This window comes from Danio rerio, chromosome 4 (genome assembly GCF_052040795.2).
Source record: "Danio rerio strain M-AB ecotype USA chromosome 4, GRCz13ab, whole genome shotgun sequence".
NCBI lineage: Eukaryota > Metazoa > Chordata > Actinopteri > Cypriniformes > Danionidae > Danio > Danio rerio.
In genome coordinates this window covers 11,983,443-12,006,677 of record NC_141024.2, presented here as the reverse complement: position 1 = coordinate 12,006,677, position 23,235 = coordinate 11,983,443, and the positions used below count along the sequence as shown (strand labels likewise).

Genomic DNA, 23,235 nt, shown 5'->3' with positions numbered 1-23,235 from the left:
TTGATCAAAGTATTTTTATCCAGACAAACATAGAGACATCACAGTGATATCTGTTCATTTATAATATTCAGCATATGGCTCAGTTCTTTCTGTTTGTTTATTCAACAAAGGGGTTGTAAACTGGGCACAAATCACATATGATTTATTCAAAACATCATCCCTTATATGTACCATTCTTTCCGCTGTAGTATGGTGATATGTGGTACCTTCTTGGTTCCTTTTTTACGTATTGTGTTCCTTATGTTAAAACTGACCAAGAGGAACAGAAGAACATAACCAAGGAGTCACATATAAAAGGCCATGAAATATAGCTGCATAGTTAGAAACATATATATATATATATATATATATATATATATATATATATATATATATATATATATATATATATATATATATATATATATATATATATATATATAAAAACGAAAATAAATACTGTTGTAAATAATGTCCCAAGTATGGCTACTGTCATTTTGGGCTAACGACATAATTCGGAGTTTGCATACGTGATCATGAGCTGGACCACAGTATAAAAGTTTCACAGGCTTAATTGCAATTCAGATTGACTGATTTAATAAAATTAGGGATAAATTATATTGAAGGTGTAACAGTTGTTGTTTTGTTTACATGAAACAGGGCAGAGTTTATGGCCAATAACAGAGGTGTCAAACGCCGCAGCCCTACACAGTTTAGTTCCAACCCTGCTCCAACACACTTACTTGTAGGTTTCAAAGAAGACTGGTATAGTTTGATCGGGTGTGTTTAATTAGAGTTGGAACTAAACTGTGCAGAGCTGCGGCCCTCCAGGAGCTGAGTTTGACACCCCTGGCTTATACTATATCCAACCACCAGGGGGCGATACAAGCAATTAAAAACATTTCACCAAATTCACAGGCTTTCTTGTCACGAAAATTCACGAGATTTTCCCCACATGATCTTTATTTTGCAGCATGTGTTTTTACTTATCATTATTTTAAAGTAACGATTGATCCACTAGTCACAGTGTTTAGATTCCAAGATTTTCAAACACGTCTTTAATATGAGGCTTTATGGCATACTGTCTTGCTGTGTTCCCTGTGTTGTCTTCAGTATCCGTGAGTCCCATCTGCAGTAGCATCCGAACGGTATCCACGTGCTGACCAATGCAGGCCATATGTAGAGCTGCAGACCATAAAATCATGGCAATTGGCTTTCTAATTAAGGCAATTTGAAAAAGAGGCATGCAGTGAAATGAAATGAGCTCTTTCAGTCTTTGCTAATGAGCTAATGATCTGATTCTGGTGTGTTTGGTTAAGGAGCCATGGAAAATGTGCAAAGCTGGTGCTCCTCCAGGAACATGGTTGATAAACACTGGGTTAATGGAGTGTGAGGTAACATGAACAACTTCATTTTCAGTAACCGACGTTAGCAAACATGAACAAATATTGTAATAAATGTCTTGTTCGTGTTAGTAAATGCAACCTTAATGCAAAGTGTTACCAAAAAGTGTAACCCCACCTGATCTGCCTTTTGCATCTCTTGCGTGTAGATCGGCGCCCAGGGCGAGCAGTGTTTTAATGGTGCTCGTGTGACCTTCCTGAAAAAAATGAGCATCGAGATTGGAGCGAGATTAGAGGAGGAAGTCTGAACTGTGCTTCATGTTTAATGCAACTGACACAACCTTAGCAGCGTAGTGCAATGCAGTCAGCTCCAGTTTTGTGGCTCTTGAGTTTATATCCATGCCAAGATGATGAACGAGAAAGGAAAGCGCTTCTTCTTGAGCAGTGACAGAGGCCTGGTGTAAGGGCTGTGCGCCGAGAATATCTACTGCTGAGGGAGATGCCTACATCAGATTAACAAAGAACACAAACAAGTTCACTAGTAAAATAGCTCACTAGTAAAAGAGCTCACTAGTAAAATAGTTCACCAATGAAATAATCTAGTTTATTGTGTATGGGTTGGGTACTGGGTTGCGGCTGGAAGGGCATCCGCTGCGTAAAACATATGCCAGAATAACTGGCAGTTCATTCCGCTGTGGCGACTCCTGATAAATAAGGGACTAGGCATATAAATGAAATGTTCGCTTACCTGGTGATCCTCCAGAAGCAGTTTAGCAACAGCTATGTGTCCATTTCTTATGGCATCCATAAATGGTGTGACTCCACAACTGTCCTTTTCATCAGGCTCATAACAACACCTGAATTAAGACACAAAGTACGTGAGAAAGACAATAAAGCAATCGCAAACACACACTTATATTCACCACGCTACCTTTGAAGCAGGATCTTCACTGCATCCTCACAGCCATGCATAGCTTTAACAGTAGAAAAAGGCATTGAGTGAAGTCAAATAAATGCAAATGGACATCATGAAAACACAATCAATCCTGTGCTATCATACCAGCAGTGTGGAGGGGCGTCCTGCCAGTCTTGCTCTTTGTCTTCCAGATGTCAGGTTTGGCCAGGAGGAGGTGGTTTATGATGGCTGGATCTCCTTCTCTGCAGGCGATGTGGAATGAGCTCCATCCATCTTTGTTCTGCAGCGTTGGATCGGCACCGTAATCCAGCAGCTCCTGGATGACCTCGAGGTTTCGTCGGGTACAGGCCATCATAAGAGGGGTCCTGGAGAGGACAAAAGTTATTTAATGTTTAAAAAAACAAACAAAGCCAAAGCAGAAATGGTGAACAAATAGCAGCGTTGGCTGTGGAAACTATAGATGAGTGGGGTTTATTTATAAACTAATTTTGAGAGGATCATGTGGTTATGATTGAACACAGCTGGTCATGCATTGGCCAATTTAGGATTCACCAATCAGACGATTCCTTTATCACTATAAAAACACTAAGTTCCATATCACAGCCATAAACGTTTTGAAGAATCCCCCCTTCCACCCCTACTCCTCCTCCTTTCCTAGAAAGGTGACACGATGGCTCAGTGGTTAGCACTGTCGCCTCACAGCAAGAACGTCACAGGTTCTAATCCTTACCAAGCCAGCCCACGTTTCTGTGCGGAGTTTACACATTCTCCCTGTGCTCATGTGGGTTTCCCCCAGGCCCCCGGTTTCCTCCCACCGAGCAAAAACACACAACTTAAGTCAATTGTCTAAATCCAAATCGGCATCATAGATGTGCTCCTAGTAAGTAGTTATATCTTAAGAGCAATTCCATCTGTTCATTAGCTACTACAGCAGGGGAGTTCTCAAGATCTACCTGAGCTCAAACTCCCTCTCGCTTTGTAAATGGAATGGAGCCCCGGGTTCGAGGATCTTATAAGCTCAGGGCTCTCTCCCAGGCAGCATGCCAAACAAGCTTTATAATCAATCATAAGCTAAGTGTGAATATTTAAAACTATACAAAAAATAGTTTATTTTATTTATAAAATGTACATATTAGAACTATTAAAAATATATATGAAATTTAAAATATCTGCTTTATGTCAAATACATAACTGATAAAAACCAGTTTTAGTATTAAAATGACTAGAACTAAAAGTTAATATAAGTGAAAACAAAAATAAAATATAAAAACAAATATAAAAATACCAAAACATAATCTAAAATGACAACTCAAAATATTAAAATAAAACATTTAAACTATTTCAATTCAAATAAATAATGTAATAGTATAAATAAAACTAAATTAGTACTGCTGTACATGCAAAGAGCATGTATTATGTACACACAATATAACTATACAGTTTACATTTTAATCATAAATATGATCTCGTTTAATTTGTACAAACAAAAACATGTAGTATATTTTATTTATCTTTTAATATGATTTAATTTTTTTTTGCCATACAGCATTTTCACATTTGAAGGTAAAAGTATTTCTTATGTATCTTTCATTATTCATCTTTCAATGTTTTTAAATAGTCTATTTCACATTTACATTCCAAAACAAAATGCCCATGAACTAATTTAAGTACAACACATTTCCTGAATTCACAATTTGCTGAATGTTTATTTCAAATAAGATATTATTAATAAAATCTTACTAAGTTAGTAAGATAATGCTATTAAGAATGTAATAATATTGTTATTATTAGGGCTGCACAACATGTTTCAGAATCGATATCAAAATGTGTGTATCCACAATAGTCACATGGTAAGATATGCAATGCTGAGTTTGGATTATAGATGATGATTATAGATCAAAACACATGAGATTTGTGGAGACACTGCAGAATTGAACCGTAATGGAGCGAAAGTTCGTCATCTGCATGTGTTTAAGGGCCTGTGACTGCATTTTAGTAGTGCATAAAGAAGTTTTATAAAGATTATTAAATTATTTATATGGTGAAGACTTTACAGTGCTATTTAACATTTGATCATTTAATTTCTGTACCTGAATACTGTCAGATTCTCTCCGGAAATCCATAAAGCATGATTTATTTTACTTTAATCTGTCCTCAATTGTGTTTATTTATGACTTATAGTTTGTGTAGATAATAAATTACATAAAAATATATCTATATTTATCTACCCTACAAAATCATCCTAAGTAACGACTTTGCAGAGCTATTAAGTCATTTGGTGAAATTATATCACAAAATATATCACAGAGAAAAACATATTGTTATGTATGTTATGTATTACAGTTTTACAACTTAGGGTCATTATTAGACAATTTATTATTATTAATCTTTTAAATTAAACATTTATTAGTAAATTATTATTACTATTAGTACACATTTTATTTACAGTTAATTTAATTTTACTTTCAGTGAGGTTAACACCATTTCAGTTATTTCATTTCAGGCTTATATTATACAACCAAAACAAAGTTTAGTTTGATTTACTTCACAATGACAGAACTATTTTCAAATCAAGTATTACAAATAGTAGTACAAATGATTAAATCAAATGGCTATAAAGTAAAAACAATTCCTCCTTCGAGCCGGATTCGAACCAGCGACCTAAGGATATCAGTGTAATACCGCTACAGTCCTCCGCTCTACCAACTGAGCTATCGAAGGGGACACACAATGATCTCCATACTACCTACTAGATACTTCATACTACAAGAAACGAGTTGTTTATACATTTAATAACTGCATACTGCATTCATGACATACCAATCTGCTTTCTTCAGACTGTCTACTTTCGCTCCTCTGCATATGAGAAACCGCACACACTCATAATGACCCATTGAGGAAGCCTCGTGCAGAGCTCGCTTATAGTCGCTGTTGTACACTTCAATATCCATGTTGAGCTCTTCAACCAAATAACGTAAAATGTCTACATGTCCGTGTCTGGCCGCATAGTGGAGTACGGTATCTCCAGATTTCCCGAAATGAGTGTAAATGACTGTCTGTTTGTTGTCGGCGAGATCATTAAGATGTTGTTTGACTGTGCACAGCTCTCCGTGCTGAACTGCCTTGATTAAGAGCTTGACTGTGTTTTCTTCCTCCATTTAGCTCAGTTAAGGTCTCCTAAATAAATAGTTTAGAATGTTAGCAATGTAACATTACACATGCGATGCATTACAAGCAGAATGGTGTAAATAGAGACTTCCAGTGTGTTTACTACTGTATGGTTGGTTGAAATGTGACGACGCCGCCATTTCCTTCAAAATAAAAGTCCCACAATGAAACCATGTATGTACAGAATTCATAGACAGACAGACAGATAGACAGACAGAAAGAATGATAGATAGATAGATAGATAGATAGATAGATAGATAGATAGATAGATAGATAGATAGATAGATAGATAGATATATAGATAGATAGATAGATAGATAGATAGATAGATAGATAGATAGATAGATAGATAGATAGATAGATAGATAGATAGATAGATAGATAGATAGATAGATGGATGGATATACAGATAGACTGACAGACACTGATTTATTTTCTCTTTGCCATGATGACAGTAAATAATATTAGACTAGATATGCTTCAAGAAACTTTTATACAGCTTAAAGTGACATGCAAATTCTTCACCAGGTTAATTAGGTTAACTAGGCAGGTTAGGGTAATTTGTTATTTTGTTAATTTGGTAAGTTATTGTATAACGATGGTTTGTTCTGTATATCAATGAAAAATATACTGCTTATAGGAGATAATTAGTGACCTTAAAATTATTTAAAAAAAAAAAAAAAATATATATATATATATATATATATATATATATATATATATATATATATATATATATATATATAAAACTGCTTTTATTACTGCCAAAATAAAACAAATAAGACTTTATCCAGAAGAAAAAAAATATTATCAGACATACTGTGAACATTCATTTACTCTGTTAAACATCATAGATAATAACACAGAGAAAACCGCAGTTTAGCGCCCCCTGTAATGTTTGAAACGGCTAACGTCATTGCACATTTTAGCCAGTTCGAACACAGACCATTATCACCCTAGGTACACTAGAGGGCGCCTCTTCATCTACGTATCTACAGGTAGATGGCATCAATTTATTTCTTATAGGTGGGAAATAAAAAATGAATAATATGTGTAACGACATGATTGACGTTTATTTGTTGTTTAGGTTATAGGTCAAAGGTCATGTGTGTGTGATAGATAGATAGATAGATAGATAGATAGATAGATAGATAGATAGATTTTGAAAAATAATTTAAGTAGAATTACTGTCATATATAAAGTCATTTAATACGATTTCATTGAGTAATTAATAGAAATACATTACTATACATTAATTAAAAATAGTAAGCAGCAATTTATCAAAAAAACTTGCTTGATTAAAACAAACAAAATGAAAACAATTTAAAATGTTTTTCAGTAAATAAAAGTAAATACTGCAAAATAATCTATTAAAAATACATGTTTACATAAAATAAACAATCATTAATTAATAAATAAGAAACTGATTCCCTTTCAAACCCTGACCCAACCTAGCCCCAACCAACCCCTAACCCTAACCCCAACCAAACCCTTAACCTAACACTAACTCATGTACATTTTCAGGAATAACTGCACAGACATGATTCAATAAAGAAGACTGACAATTTAGATAGATAGATAGATAGATAGATAGATAGATAGATAGATAGATAGATAGATAGATAGATAGATAGATAGATAGATAGATAGATAGATAGATAGATAGATAGATAGATAGATAGATAGATAGATAGATAGATGGATGGATATACAGATAGACAGACAGACACTGATTTATTTTCTCTTTGCCATGATGACAGTAAATAATATTAGACTAGATATGCTTCAAGAAACTTTTATACAGCTTAAAGTGACATGCAAATTCTTCACCAGGTTAATTAGGTTAACTAGGCAGGTTAGGGTAATTTGTTATTTTGTTAATTTGGTAAGTTATTGTATAACGATGGTTTGTTCTGTATATCAATGAAAAATATACTGCTTATAGGAGATAATTAGTGACCTTAAAATTATTTAAAATATATATGTATTTATTTAAAACTGCTTTTATTACTGCCAAAATAAAACAAATAAGACTTTATCCAGAAGAAAAAAAATATTATCAGACATACTGTGAACATTCATTTACTCTGTTAAACATCATAGATAATAACACAGAGAAAACCGCAGTTTAGCGCCCCCTGTAGTGTTTGAAACGGCTAACGTCATTGCAAATTTTAGCCAGTTCGAACACAGACCATTATCACCCTAGGTACACTAGAGGGCGCCTCTTCATCTACGTATCTACAGGTAGATGGCATCAATTTATTTCTTATAAGTGGGAAATAAAAAATGAATAATATGTACATACATTTATTTGTTGTTTAGGTTATAGGTCAAAGGTCATGTGTGTGTGATAGATAGATAGATAGATAGATAGATAGATAGATAGATAGATAGATAGATAGATAGATAGATAGATAGATAGATAGATAGATAGATAGATAGATAGATAGATAGATAGATAGATTTTGAAAAATAATTTAAGTAGAATTACTGTCATATATAAAGTCATTTAATACGATTTCATTGAGTAATTAATAGAAATACATTACTATACATTAATTAAAAATAGTAAGCAGCAATTTATCAAAAAAACTTGCTTGATTAAAACAAACAAAATGAAAACAATTTAAAATGTTTTTCAGTAAATAAAAGTAAATACTGCAAAATAATCTATTAAAAATACATGTTTACATAAAATAAACAATCATTAATTAATAAATAAGAAACTGATTCCCTTTCAAACCCTGACCCAACCTAGCCCCAACCAACCCCTAACCCTAACCCCAACCAAACCCTTAACCTAACACTAACTCATGTACATTTTCAGGAATAACTGCACAGACATGATTCAATAAAGAAGACTGACAATTTAGATAGATAGATAGATAGATAGATAGATAGATAGATAGATAGATAGATAGATAGATGATAGATAGATAGATAGATAGATATATAGATAGATATATATAGATAGATAGATAGATAGATAGATAGATAGATAGATAGATAGATAGATAGATAGATAGATAGATAGATAGATAGATAGATAGATAGATAGATAGATAGATAGATAGATAGATGGATGGATATACAGATAGACTGACAGACACTGATTTATTTTCTCTTTGCCATGATGACAGTAAATAATATTAGACTAGATATGCTTCAAGAAACTTTTATACAGCTTAAAGTGACATGCAAATTCTTCACCAGGTTAATTAGGTTAACTAGGCAGGTTAGGGTAATTTGTTATTTTGTTAATTTGGTAAGTTATTGTATAACGATGGTTTGTTCTGTATATCAATGAAAAATATACTGCTTATAGGAGATAATTAGTGACCTTAAAATTATTTAAAATATATATGTATTTATTTAAAACTGCTTTTATTACTGCCAAAATAAAACAAATAAGACTTTATCCAGAAGAAAAAAAATATTATCAGACATACTGTGAACATTCATTTACTCTGTTAAACATCATAGATAATAACACAGAGAAAACCGCAGTTTAGCGCCCCCTGTAGTGTTTGAAACGGCTAACGTCATTGCACATTTTAGCCAGTTCGAACACAGACCATTATCACCCTAGGTACATTAGAGGGCGCCTCTTCATCTACGTATCTACAGGTAGATGGCATCAATTTATTTCTTATAGGTGGGAAATAAAAAATGAATAATATGTGTAACGACATGATTGACATTTATTTGTTGTTTAGGTTATAGGTCAAAGGTCATGTGTGTGTGATATATAGATAGAAAGATAGATAGATAGATAGATAGATAGATAGATAGATAGATAGATAGATAGATAGATAGATAGATAGATAGATAGATAGATTTTGAAAAATAATTTAAGTAGAATTACTGTCATATATAAAGTCATTTAATACGATTTCATTGAGTAATTAATAGAAATACATTACTATACATTAATTAAAAATAGTAAGCAGCAATTTATCAAAAAAACTTGCTTGATTAAAACAAACAAAATGAAAACAATTTAAAATGTTTTTCAGTAAATAAAAGTAAATACTGCAAAATAATCTATTAAAAATACATGTTTACATAAAATAAACAATCATTAATTAATAAATAAGAAACTGATTCCCTTTCAAACCCTGACCCAACCTAGCCCCAACCAACCCCTAACCCTAACCCCAACCAAACCCTTAACCTAACACTAACTCATGTACATTTTCAGGAATAACTGCACAGACATGATTCAATAAAGAAGACTGACAATTTAGATAGATAGATAGATAGATAGATAGATAGATAGATAGATAGATAGATAGATAGATAGATAGATAGATAGATAGATAGATAGATAGATAGATAGATAGATAGATAGATAGATAGATAGATAGATGGATGGATATACAGATAGACAGACAGACACTGATTTATTTTCTCTTTGCCATGATGACAGTAAATAATATTAGACTAGATATGCTTCAAGAAACTTTTATACAGCTTAAAGTGACATGCAAATTCTTCACCAGGTTAATTAGGTTAACTAGGCAGGTTAGGGTAATTTGTTATTTTGTTAATTTGGTAAGTTATTGTATAACGATGGTTTGTTCTTTATATCAATGAAAATATACTGCTTATAGGAGATAATTAGTGACCTTAAAATTATTTAAAATATATATGTATTTATTTAAAACTGCTTTTATTACTGCCAAAATAAAACAAATAAGACTTTATCCAGAAGAAAAAAAATATTATCAGACATACTGTGAACATTCATTTACTCTGTTAAACATCATAGATAATAACACAGAGAAAACCGCAGTTTAGCGCCCCCTGTAGTGTTTGAAACGGCTAACGTCATTGCACATTTTAGCCAGTTCGAACACAGACCATTATCACCCTAGGTACACTAGAGGGCGCCTCTTCATCTACGTATCTACAGGTAGATGGCATCAATTTATTTCTTATAAGTGGGAAATAAAAAATGAATAATATGTACATACATTTATTTGTTGTTTAGGTTATAGGTCAAAGGTCATGTGTGTGTGATAGATAGATAGATAGATAGATAGATAGATAGATAGATAGATAGATAGATAGATAGATAGATAGATAGATAGATAGATAGATAGATAGATAGATAGATAGATAGATAGATTTTGAAAAATAATTTAAGTAGAATTACTGTCATATATAAAGTCATTTAATACGATTTCATTGAGTAATTAATAGAAATACATTACTATACATTAATTAAAAATAGTAAGCAGCAATTTATCAAAAAAACTTGCTTGATTAAAACAAACAAAATGAAAACAATTTAAAATGTTTTTCAGTAAATAAAAGTAAATACTGCAAAATAATCTATTAAAAATACATGTTTACATAAAATAAACAATCATTAATTAATAAATAAGAAACTGATTCCCTTTCAAACCCTGACCCAACCTAGCCCCAACCAACCCCTAACCCTAACCCCAACCAAACCCTTAACCTAACACTAACTCATGTACATTTTCAGGAATAACTGCACAGACATGATTCAATAAAGAAGACTGACAATTTAGATAGATAGATAGATAGATAGATAGATAGATGATAGATAGATAGATAGATATATAGATAGATATATATAGATAGATAGATAGATAGATAGATAGATAGATAGATAGATAGATAGATAGATAGATAGATAGATGATAGATAGATAGATAGATAGATAGATAGATAGATAGATAGATAGATAGATAGATAGATAGATAGATAGATAGATAGATAGATAGATAGATAGATAGATAGATGGATGGATATACAGATAGACTGACAGACACTGATTTATTTTCTCTTTGCCATGATGACAGTAAATAATATTAGACTAGATATGCTTCAAGAAACTTTTATACAGCTTAAAGTGACATGCAAATTCTTCACCAGGTTAATTAGGTTAACTAGGCAGGTTAGGGTAATTTGTTATTTTGTTAATTTGGTAAGTTATTGTATAACGATGGTTTGTTCTGTATATCAATGAAAAATATACTGCTTATAGGAGATAATTAGTGACCTTAAAATTATTTAAAATATATATGTATTTATTTAAAACTGCTTTTATTACTGCCAAAATAAAACAAATAAGACTTTATCCAGAAGAAAAAAAATATTATCAGACATACTGTGAACATTCATTTACTCTGTTAAACATCATAGATAATAACACAGAGAAAACCGCAGTTTAGCGCCCCCTGTAGTGTTTGAAACGGCTAACGTCATTGCACATTTTAGCCAGTTCGAACACAGACCATTATCACCCTAGGTACATTAGAGGGCGCCTCTTCATCTACGTATCTACAGGTAGATGGCATCAATTTATTTCTTATAGGTGGGAAATAAAAAATGAATAATATGTGTAACGACATGATTGACATTTATTTGTTGTTTAGGTTATAGGTCAAAGGTCATGTGTGTGTGATATATAGATAGAAAGATAGATAGATAGATAGATAGATAGATAGATAGATAGATAGATAGATAGATAGATTTTGAAAAATAATTTAAGTAGAATTACTGTCATATATAAAGTCATTTAATACGATTTCATTGAGTAATTAATAGAAATACATTACTATACATTAATTAAAAATAGTAAGCAGCAATTTATCAAAAAAACTTGCTTGATTAAAACAAACAAAATGAAAACAATTTAAAATGTTTTTCAGTAAATAAAAGTAAATACTGCAAAATAATCTATTAAAAATACATGTTTACATAAAATAAACAATCATTAATTAATAAATAAGAAACTGATTCCCTTTCAAACCCTGACCCAACCTAGCCCCAACCAACCCCTAACCCTAACCCCAACCAAACCCTTAACCTAACACTAACTCATGTACATTTTCAGGAATAACTGCACAGACATGATTCAATAAAGAAGACTGACAATTTAGATAGATAGATAGATAGATAGATAGATAGATAGATAGATAGATAGATAGATAGATAGATAGATAGATAGATAGATAGATGATAGATAGATAGATAGATAGATAGATAGATAGATAGATAGATAGATAGATAGATAGATAGATAGATAGATAGATGATAGATAGATAGATAGATAGATAGATAGATAGATAGATAGATAGATATATAGATAGATAGATAGATAGATAGATAGATAGATAGATAGATAGATAGATAGATAGATAGATAGATAGATAGATAGATGGATAGATAGATGGATGGATATACAGATAGACAGACAGACACTGATTTATTTTCTCTTTGCCATGATGACAGTAAATAATATTAGACTAGATATGCTTCAAGAAACTTTTATACAGCTTAAAGTGACATGCAAATTCTTCACCAGGTTAATTAGGTTAACTAGGCAGGTTAGGGTAATTTGTTATTTTGTTAATTTGGTAAGTTATTGTATAACGATGGTTTGTTCTGTATATCAATGAAAAATATACTGCTTATAGGAGATAATTAGTGACCTTAAAATTATTTAAAATATATATGTATTTATTTAAAACTGCTTTTATTACTGCCAAAATAAAACAAATAAGACTTTATCCAGAAGAAAAAAAATATTATCAGACATACTGTGAACATTCATTTACTCTGTTAAACATCATAGATAATAACACAGAGAAAACCGCAGTTTAGCGCCCCCTGTAGTGTTTGAAACGGCTAACGTCATTGCAAATTTTAGCCAGTTCGAACACAGACCATTATCACCCTAGGTACACTAGAGGGCGCCTCTTCATCTACGTATCTACAGGTAGATGGCATCAATTTATTTCTTATAGGTGGGAAATAAAAAATGAATAATATGTGTAACGACATGATTGACATTTATTTGTTGTTTAGGTTATAGGTCAAAGGTCATGTGTGTGTGATAGATAGATAGAAAGATAGATAGATAGATAGATAGATAGATAGATAGATAGATAGATAGATAGATAGATAGATAGATAGATAGATAGATAGATAGATAGATTTTGAAAAATAATTTAAGTAGAATTACTGTCATATATAAAGTCATTTAATACGATTTCATTGAGTAATTAATAGAAATACATTACTATACATTAATTAAAAATAGTAAGCAGCAATTTATCAAAAAAACTTGCTTGATTAAAACAAACAAAATGAAAACAATTTAAAATGTTTTTTCAGTAAATAAAAGTAAATACTGCAAAATAATCTATTAAAAATACATGTTTACATAAAATAAACAATCATTAATTAATAAATAAGAAACTGATTCCCTTTCAAACCCTGACCCAACCTAGCCCCAACCAACCCCTAACCCTAACCCCAACCAAACCCTTAACCTAACACTAACTCATGTACATTTTCAGGAATAACTGCACAGACATGATTCAATAAAGAAGACTGACAATTTAGATAGATAGATAGATAGATAGATAGATAGATAGATAGATAGATAGATAGATAGATAGATAGATAGATAGATAGATGATAGATAGATAGATAGATAGATAGATAGATAGATAGATAGATAGATAGATAGATAGATAGATAGATAGATAGATAGATAGATGGATGGATATACAGATAGACAGACAGACACTGATTTATTTTCTCTTTGCCATGATGACAGTAAATAATATTAGACTAGATATGCTTCAAGAAACTTTTATACAGCTTAAAGTGACATGCAAATTCTTCACCAGGTTAATTAGGTTAACTAGGCAGGTTAGGGTAATTTGTTATTTTGTTAATTTGGTAAGTTATTGTATAACGATGGTTTGTTCTTTATATCAATGAAAATATACTGCTTATAGGAGATAATTAGTGACCTTAAAATTATTTAAAATATATATGTATTTATTTAAAACTGCTTTTATTACTGCCAAAATAAAACAAATAAGACTTTATCCAGAAGAAAAAAAATATTATCAGACATACTGTGAACATTCATTTACTCTGTTAAACATCATAGATAATAACACAGAGAAAACCGCAGTTTAGCGCCCCCTGTAGTGTTTGAAACGGCTAACGTCATTGCACATTTTAGCCAGTTCGAACACAGACCATTATCACCCTAGGTACACTAGAGGGCGCCTCTTCATCTACGTATCTACAGGTAGATGGCATCAATTTATTTCTTATAAGTGGGAAATAAAAAATGAATAATATGTACATACATTTATTTGTTGTTTAGGTTATAGGTCAAAGGTCATGTGTGTGTGATAGATAGATAGATAGATAGATAGACAGACAGACAGACAGACAGACAGACAGATAGATAGATAGATAGATAGATAGATAGATAGATAGATAGATAGATAGATAGATAGATAGATAGATAGATAGATAGATAGATAGATAGATAGATAGATAGATAGAAAGTAAAAGACTCATTGACTGAGATCAGGGAGAATTTTACATATATCATTTAATATTTAGACTTGGGGCATTAGCCTTTTATTACAGCACAATTTGCATAATTTATCAATACCGTTTGTGTACAACCACAAAAACCATGACAGTTGGAATATTTTTTTTTCATCAGTTTACATTAAGTGGAAAACCAGACGGATTATACAAGCATATCTTTGTACAGTCAGCATACATATTTAGGTTTGATTAATTTTTCATCATCTTTTTTTTCCCCCTCTCTTTTTGTAAATAGAATCTGGACACAAAAATAGTATGAACAACAAAACATGCAACATCCAAAGTGAAAACACCACACTTTTTCCTGATTCTACTCTGAGTCAGTAGGTCAGCATCTGCTCTTTATTACTATTATTGTTATTATTATACAGGGTTAAATCTGTGTCTGTTGTGCAAGTCAAGTCCAGTCCAGTCTGTCAGAGGCAAGCATGGGGAAAGCTTTTACCCTAGTGCATGTACAACATGTAACACACAGATCAAAAACACAGTCGCTCTTCTCCTTTCCCTCAAACATGCTCTTCTCTGAACCAGAAAACCAATACAAGAACCTATTTGTACAAAAAGAAAAGTATTCTTTTATTTACATGGCTGCTTTTTTATTCATTTTTTATGTATTTTGCAGAGGTGAGAGAGTCAGTGTGGCAATTAAGTGAAAAAGATGCATGCACGGGCTATTCGAAGGAGGTCGCGTTGGTTACAACGAATGCTCTTTCTCCTCTTCATTTGTAAACATAAAAAATAGTAACGCACATTCTGAGAGATCAGAATATAATAAAGTGAGAACCGAGCATTGTATATAAAGCTGAGTGCAGTGAGATAGTGTTTTTTCCAGACACTGTGACTGAATTCATGAATCTGCTATAAACACACATTTACTGTAGTTATGCACATTTACAGTTTAACAGCGGACTGCAAGGAACTGTCAAAAATGCAATCAAATTAATAAACAAGCACCAAGCAAAATTAAAAATATATATAAATAAATGTCAGTTGGGAAAATACATTAAAATGACAAAATAAAAGTCATTATAATGCATTACGGCCATTAAATGATAAGTACAACAGATGCCTTTTGGGTTGCATAGAATAACATACACAGAACCTGCGGGTTTTGGTAGTTTGGCACAGGTTAAAGGCCGATTTCACCCTTAACGCTGGACATTTGTGTACCGTAAGTGCTTGACTTGGTAAAATGGCTGGGTTACGTTTTGCAAGGTTATATCCACACATCCTGTTTAAAGGCATAATAAAAAACATATAGATAACACTAATGGCATTTCAGTGTCTGAGGTGGCCACACTTTTCTGAAATTATGAGATGAGCGTGTGTCAAAATGTGTGTAAACTCAAAACGACGCGATGTCTTCACCCTGATCCTCATTGTCGCCTTTTAAGCTGCTTAGAGCAGAGATCGGCTAATAACGTTTAAGCAAGGCTTTTACATCGAAACCTGAGTGTTTAGGAGTTTGTTTGTCATAAAACATAGGCTAATATTAACATTGTGATATGAAAACGTCCGGACAAGACATGACATTGACCCATTCGAGCTCCATTCGAGCTCTAATCCATCTGTGGAGGTTTTAACAGTGCTTGACTGATTTAAATGGCAGGATATTTCTTGATTTTCTCTTTATTTTTTGATAGAACCTACTTAAAAAAAGAAAAAAAGCTAGCAAACTACATTCATAAAATGCTAGACTCAAAGTGCAAATCATATAACAGTGCTGGATTTGACATTTTCAACTGATGCTGCTGCATACTTGAGATATTTCATCTGTCACATTCATCGAACAAGACTCCCCATTCGCTTTCTGTGCAAGTCTGGCAGTTTTCTTAAACGTTTAAATTAGCCAGCAAACAATTTTGTGTTTAATAGACGTCTAATAGACGTAGACAGCTTGGCTAAAACAAGACTAAACTTGGGCTGTCAGTGAAAATCTAATAGATGTCTAAGAATAGCCCAAAACAAATAGACAGATTTGACAGACTTTATATGTGTAGTCATTCATTTCTGTTTATTTGATGACTAGTCTAGTATTCTTAGACGTCTATTCACTGACAGCCCAAATGTAGTCTTGTTTTAGCCAAGGCGACTATGTTTAGACGTCTATTTGACATCTATTAAACAAAAAAATGCTTGCTGGGTTCTTGCATTCATCCTGATTCTCTCTGAATCCGCTGATGAATTCCGTATCGTGTGTTACTTGTGTGAGTGGAAATAACCGTACTGACACAAAGAGTCATCACAACACCCAATAAATCAAATTTCATTCGTTTAAATCTGTCTATAATATACCATAAAATACTCTTCTAATCCATTGATAATGTGCTTAAATATTCGTTCAACACAATAACATCTGAGGGAATGTAAAAGAAGGATAAATATCTAAAGCGGAATCGTCTCTATCATACAAAAATAATATATATATGATATCTGTCTGTTAAATAATCCTTTATGAATAATGCACAAATTACTGGCAACAAATAAACGTTCGCTCTATCGTCTAACTGTCTGTCGTGGCCCAATGTACACATATTATTTTATAGATACACCAGTAAGTGATTGTGAAAGTGCATGTACACATGTGTATGAATCTTACGTGAATCTCCAGCTCACTTTTTTTTTTCAGATCTGCATCTTTCAGGATCAGATCTTTCCTGTAAACACCATTGTACACCTGTTTCTCCATGGCTTGGGTTAACACAATCACATGTGCCAGTGCAATCGGGAATCTCCCCGCGTCGGCCCTCCAAATTCAGCTCAGTTTAGTCCCAAAGAGTGCGGCAGAGATGTGCCGGGTCTGTCCACGCGCCTTAATCGACCGCCTTCTTTAGGAGTGGATCTGAGCTGTGCTGGCCAGCAGCTTGTGCCAGCTCACCACCCGTTTACGCAGGTCTACTTTATCCAGCCACACATACGCTTCGCCGATTAGGGTCTTCTTTACAAACTTGCCTCCGTTTGAAACAAGAAAGAGCTGCGAGGATTGGAAGAAATCAGAATCACTATTTCAAGTCTAGGCTAATTTTACGCTTGTGAACTTCACAATTTCTATATTTTGGTGAAACAGCTTAGTCCTATTTGAAGTCATCATGAATTTTGTTTTCATACGTTTCATGATATGAGAGAGATACTTAAATGTATGGTGGCAAAGAGAGCTCAAATGCACTGAAAGTTAAGAAAAACACTAACAAACAGCTTCATCCTTTTGACAACACACACACACGAAATTCTCACAAAACATAAATAAAATATAGAAACGCACTGCAAATAAAGCTGTGTTGTCAAAGATATGAGTGAGTTTGTTAAAAAAATGTCCTGATTGTAGAGTTACTTGCGACAAGCTTGTTGTTCTGAAGTTAACTCCTGCTTAAATGCCATTAAAATAACATTTAATTTAAAACTATTTGTGCAATTTGTCAGATTATTTGGGCTAAAATACACATGACAAGGACATTAAAATAAACAAAAACAGCACACCTCCCAGATCTTTGAAAGCACCGCTGACTGAAGCAGCCATTTCTCTCACTTTTTAGGGTTACCAAACGCAAAATCCGAGTGGTCTGTAATATTTGCAGCACATTTCAGTGTTTTTGTATTTTGTAAGACTTTGCATGCGCATGTGTTGTCAAACGGATGAAGATCTTTCAGTTTTCTATTTGCATGTGTTTTATTAACTTGCAGCAGGTTTGAGCACTCTCTGCCACCTTACAAGTTAGATATTTGAAAAAGAACATCAAAATTGGAGAACCCAGTCAGTCTTAACTTTGAAGAGAACATTTTACTTGTAATCTTTCTTTATTCTATAATATCTTTTTTGTAATTTCTGCATTTAAAGGGCACCCATTTTACCCCTTTTCAAGATTTAATGCAAGTCTTTTGTTTTTCCAGAATGTGTCTGTAAAGTTTCAGCTCAAAATACCCATCAGATCATTTATTATAACTTTTTAAATCTGAGAAATTTGAGCTGTTGTAGCTGTTTTTGTTGCCTGTGCCTTTAATGCAAATGAGCTGGTTCTCCCCACCCACCTTCCCACATGTGTGTCACAGATCTCTGTAGCCTTCACATAGATAAACAGCACAGTGACAGACAAGAATGAAGCAGATCTCACTTACAACAGTTAGAACTTACCCAACGGTTTTTGGATCTACTTATGTACAAAAAAAAAAAGAAAAAAAACAGACTTAATGTCCACAAAGCATCTTGTTTATAATTATGCGGCTGTGGTGATGAATTACAGTGATTTTACTGTATTTATTTCTAACAAGCTGAACAGATCCCAGTTTCTTTGCGCACGTCTTGTCTTGTGGATATGATTATACTGTATGTGTTACTTTGGAAATGTGTTAAAACGTGGGGAATACCACACCCCTATGTCACGTTGCGGTGGGCCTTAAAATGAGAGGGATTTGGATCCTATTTTGATGCCAGGTAACTAAAAACAAATTGACTTATTGTTTCTATCACTCAATATGACTGTGGAGACACTATACCTACACACAGTTCTGTCCAAACAGCTTACAAAAGTAGATTTTTGTCATAAGTGCCCTTTAAAAACAAAAATCCAAGTGATTTTGAATTATAAACAATACAGTAGGTATAAAAAAAAGGGTTCATAAATTATTTTCGGACTTTGATCTGTTTCGATTTTTGACCAATGTCTGGCATACCTGAATGGAATGACCGGTGGGGTTCATGCAGAAGCGGAAGGTTTCGTTAAAAGATGGTTCGCGATCATGACGACACACTCTGGTCTTCTTCTTGATGATTCTTTTCTGAGTGGCCACATTCACCACATAAAGCTTCACATATAGGTCTGTAAATGAAAAATGAATGTGCACAAAATTTGTGTGTTGTTCAATTCGAGAGTTTTAAAGAGCTTGTCCAATCCAACTTTCTAGAAAAAACTTTCTGCCATCGGTCTGTGGCAATTGTGAAATATGTGGGTGTGACTTCACCTTTAGTAAATATAGTGTGTATAAACATGTTCGCAGTCGCATGTTTAGTTACCTGGGAGGTGGTCGGGAGACTTGAATTTATATGTGATGTTTCTGCACTGTAGGATCTCAAGCACCAGGTGTTCTCCCTCTGTCTTCATCTCTTTCTTCAGGGCGATCTTTATCTCCCCCATCACCTGAGTCTTACCTAAAAAGACACACACACACACACATGAACAGGTCAGTATCTCAGTTCCTCCTCATATCTCTTTATCTTTTCCTCCCCTATTTTGTAAATCTTTGATCCACAAGAGGAGCATTCAGACAGTGTGAAAGAATTTAGCACATTTATAGCCAGAGGAAATAGTTTAATATGGGAGGAACTATTTAAATTCACTCTTCAATTAGTAATTTATAAAAGTATATACATTGAATGATCTGTTAAACTGATCATAAATGAAATTAATGAGTGTTGCATTGTTAAAAAAATAATTTAAAGGGCACCTATTTTACCCCTTTTTTAAAATTCTCTCTCCAAAAGGAGTCAGTGAAGTTTTAGCTCAAAACACACATCAGATTATTTACTACACCTTTGAGCATACTGGAATTTTCTGCTCTACACATTGTAGCTGTTTTGTTGCCTTTGCCTTTAATGCAAATGAGCAGGTTCTCCCCACCCACCGTTCCCACGTGGCTGTCAGATTGTGCCTCAATCTCCGAATGCATCAGTTAAACAGCACAGTGACAGACATGAAGGAAGCAGATGTCATATAATGTTTTTTTTTTTTTTTGTGAGAAATACTACAGTAAGAATTTTCTCACTGATTAGTTGATGTATTTGTTATGGAGTTAATTCACACACAATGTCATTACAAAAATCACACACACATACAGCGCACGCGTTTAACTTTGCACTGTTTTGCATGGCAAATGTGACAGGATACACATTATTATCTACTGCTGTAAGGATATCCCTTATGTTAATGCAGTAAAATAAACCTGATGTCCACAAACTGTGATTGAAGCATCTTCTTTTATAATTGTACTGACATGCGGCTGTGGTGAAGAATTACAATGATTTTACCGTCTTTTTTAAAAACGTTTTAAACTTGTAAAACTCCTTCTTGATCACATTTGATGATGACTGATGATCACAGAGAGGCGAACAGATCTTTTAATTCCAGTTGATTTGCACATGTCCTGTCTTGTTGAAATAATTATACGTGTTACAACAGAGACATGTTAATACATGGTTGTCCTACATCACGTTGCAGTGGACCTCAAAATGGGTGGGATTTGGATCCTATTTTAATGTCAGGAAATTAAAAGAGACTTATTGTCTTTATATCACCCCAATATGACTGTGGACACACTTTACCAACACACAGTTCTGCTCAAACAGCTTCCAAAAGATGATTTTCAACATAGGTGCCCTTTAAAATAAATGCTGCTTATTTTAAGATTTGCTAAACACAAAGGAATCCTAAAAATGCATTATCAAGAAATAAATATATCAGAATACTGACAAAGAGGCCTGTACTAATGGCCACTGAATAAACTTTTTAAAAAAACAGTTGTTTTGTAATTAAAATCAAAACATCATTGTATTTTAACCAAATAAATGCAAAAAAGGAATTACACACTCCAATTCTTAGAATAAAAGTGTAATTTAATGTAATTGAATAGAATGCAACTTAATTTATTAAATGATAAAAACACTATATGATAATTTGAGCATTTTAGCTACTCTGATGCAAAATTATACATTCAAATACACTGCTATTGACACAGACGAGCACAAATAAGCACACACCGTCCCATGCAAACATTACCCTCTGCATCTCCATGAGCGGATTTCACAGCTTCTGTGCCGTTTGGAATCTTTCCACTGAATGATAAATAGCATCAGGTCAGAGTGCCAAGAAAATGCAGATAATAAAAAGGCATTAAAAGGCGTTTTAGATAAAATTTAAAAAGTTATTATTATAAAAACACCATAATTGATTAGCAATTATTATACAGAGTCATACGAAAAAGCACTCACAATCTGGGAACCTGGAAAATTGCACTATCCACCGCATTTGTCCCGCCCTCTTCATCCAATAGGCTAAAGGCACTGCCACTCAGACCACTATCCAATGAGGCTGCAGTAACAGGAGCATCACCAGATCTATGGCTGCGGGACGCTGTTTTTGAAGTGGACTATGTGAGTCGCATTAATCTCATACACTACTACTGGTTTGCAACTAGCAAATAAAGGGTAGATGTCCACATATTCACTCCAAACACACACTCACAAACACACCGATAGATACTGGCACTACTGGCAACATTTAAAAAAGCATGACGGCACTCAATAAATGAAAGGAAACATCACAGACAGAGATATGCTAAGCAGACATCAGATGACAGAAGCAAAAGCACAGACAGAACAAATTAAACTGTTCATTAGTAATCTGTGTGTTTTAGTTTAGAACATTAAGCGAGTAAGAACAATTGTGCTAATTCCGTTGGCGCTATATTAGTTTATTTAAATGGTTGTTACTTAAGATTGTGTTTTATATGTTGATGTATTTGGAAGTGTTTGAACGAGAGTGATGGTGATGGTGTGACGTGGGATGCGTGATTTCAACACGTAATTCATGCACACAGTCTTTTTCAATCAGATTCAGCAACGGTGACACTAACACCAGGCATCTCTTGGGATGGTTAGGGGGTCAATATTTCAGTTTTACTACAGTTTAGTCCCCTGGTTTTAGGGAAGCACGTTGCTGGACTGTTGTATCAGACTGAGACTCGCTGCATGAATTTCCTGTGAAGTGGCAGAGAGTGGATTCCTGCTGAAAGTGAGAATCACTAGACCCTACCCACTTGGAAAATATGAATAAGGTTTTAAGGTTACTTGACCTGTTTTTAACCTGCCAATCCAAGTGTTTTGAATTAGCATCAGACGAATCTGGTTAAAAAATGGCCACCAACTCATGTGCTGGATCTTGACAACCACAACATGAATAGTGGACTACAGGACTAATTGTGTTTAGACATAATGTTTCTTTACAATGTGATGTTGCCATGCACTGGTTGGCATAGATAATAGATATTACAGCGGTTTTAGTTATTTTTCTTGATCCTTCTATACAAATCAAAACTTTTCCAAAAACCTAATGAAAAACATTCTGTTTTTAATGCACCATTTTCAGGTAAATGCCATGTTTGGACAGTTTTCTCTGCACTGCAATAGAAAATTAGTTTTTTTTTTATCCACGTAGATGTACAGTATACCCTCTGTTTATTCAAATGAAAATGCTAAACATTCGTCTTGGTGTGAACAGGCCATTTACTTGACAAATTTCATGCATATTTCTGATAAGATTGCTTATAAAAATCTTAAATATTGTCTATTTGCATCTGTAATGCAACTATATTGCTACCTATTACTTGTTAAACTTGAATGTACGTAAACATGAACAGTAACTTAATATTTAAACC

The 23,235-nt window shown here is 33.2% G+C and overlaps 2 protein-coding genes and 1 non-coding gene across 21 annotated transcripts in view; all 3 read right to left on the bottom strand.

The window, feature by feature from the left end:
* Positions 1-928: 928 nt before the first annotated feature.
* ankrd16 (ankyrin repeat domain 16) lies at positions 929-5,532 on the bottom strand. The gene is made up of 7 exons (NM_001017563.2): positions 5,059-5,532; positions 2,383-2,603; positions 2,254-2,296; positions 2,071-2,179; positions 1,664-1,825; positions 1,501-1,579; positions 929-1,164 (listed from the first exon to the last, which is right to left on the bottom strand). Exons 1-7 carry the CDS (start codon positions 5,394-5,396, stop codon positions 1,010-1,012), a joined length of 1,107 nt encoding a protein of 368 aa, NP_001017563.2. The 5' UTR covers positions 5,397-5,532; the 3' UTR covers positions 929-1,009.
* On the bottom strand, positions 4,872-4,959 carry trnay-gua (transfer RNA tyrosine (anticodon GUA)). Its single transcript is given in 2 exon segments — positions 4,872-4,907; positions 4,923-4,959. It is a non-coding gene; the product is annotated as a tRNA-Tyr (tRNA).
* A 9,259-nt stretch (positions 5,533-14,791) lies between the features above and the next one.
* The window catches only part of pcloa (piccolo presynaptic cytomatrix protein a), a 64,230-nt gene continuing 55,786 nt past the window's right edge, over positions 14,792-23,235 (bottom strand). For 15 of the 19 annotated variants that reach the window (XM_087248067.1, XM_087248071.1, XM_087248075.1 and 12 more), the window contains 5 exons: positions 21,791-21,932; positions 21,579-21,634; positions 19,820-19,954; positions 19,480-19,625; positions 14,792-17,785 (listed from right to left, as the gene is read on the bottom strand). In XM_087248067.1, coding sequence (XP_087104193.1) covers positions 17,642-17,785; positions 19,480-19,625; positions 19,820-19,954; positions 21,579-21,634; positions 21,791-21,932 — 623 coding nt within the window. In that variant the 3' untranslated portion in view covers positions 14,792-17,641. The remainder of the gene's footprint in view (positions 17,786-19,479; positions 19,626-19,819; positions 19,955-21,578; positions 21,635-21,790; positions 21,933-23,235) is intronic. The other 4 variants (XM_087248079.1, XM_087248080.1, XM_087248081.1 and 1 more) reach the window with 1 other exon arrangement.

Bases quoted from the DNA above. Each gene is read 5' to 3' on its own strand.
- ankrd16 (NM_001017563.2), bottom strand. From the start codon at position 5,396: ATGGAGGAAGAAAACACAGTCAAGCTCTTAATCAAGGCAGTTCAGCAC. The intron at 2,297-2,382 runs GTATGATAGCAC...CTACTGTTAAAG, and splicing joins GACGCCCCTCCACACTGCTG to CTATGCATGGCTGTGAGGAT. The intron at 1,165-1,500 runs GTGGGGTTACAC...TATGGTCTGCAG, and splicing joins AGATGCAAAAGGCAGATCAG to CTCTACATATGGCCTGCATT.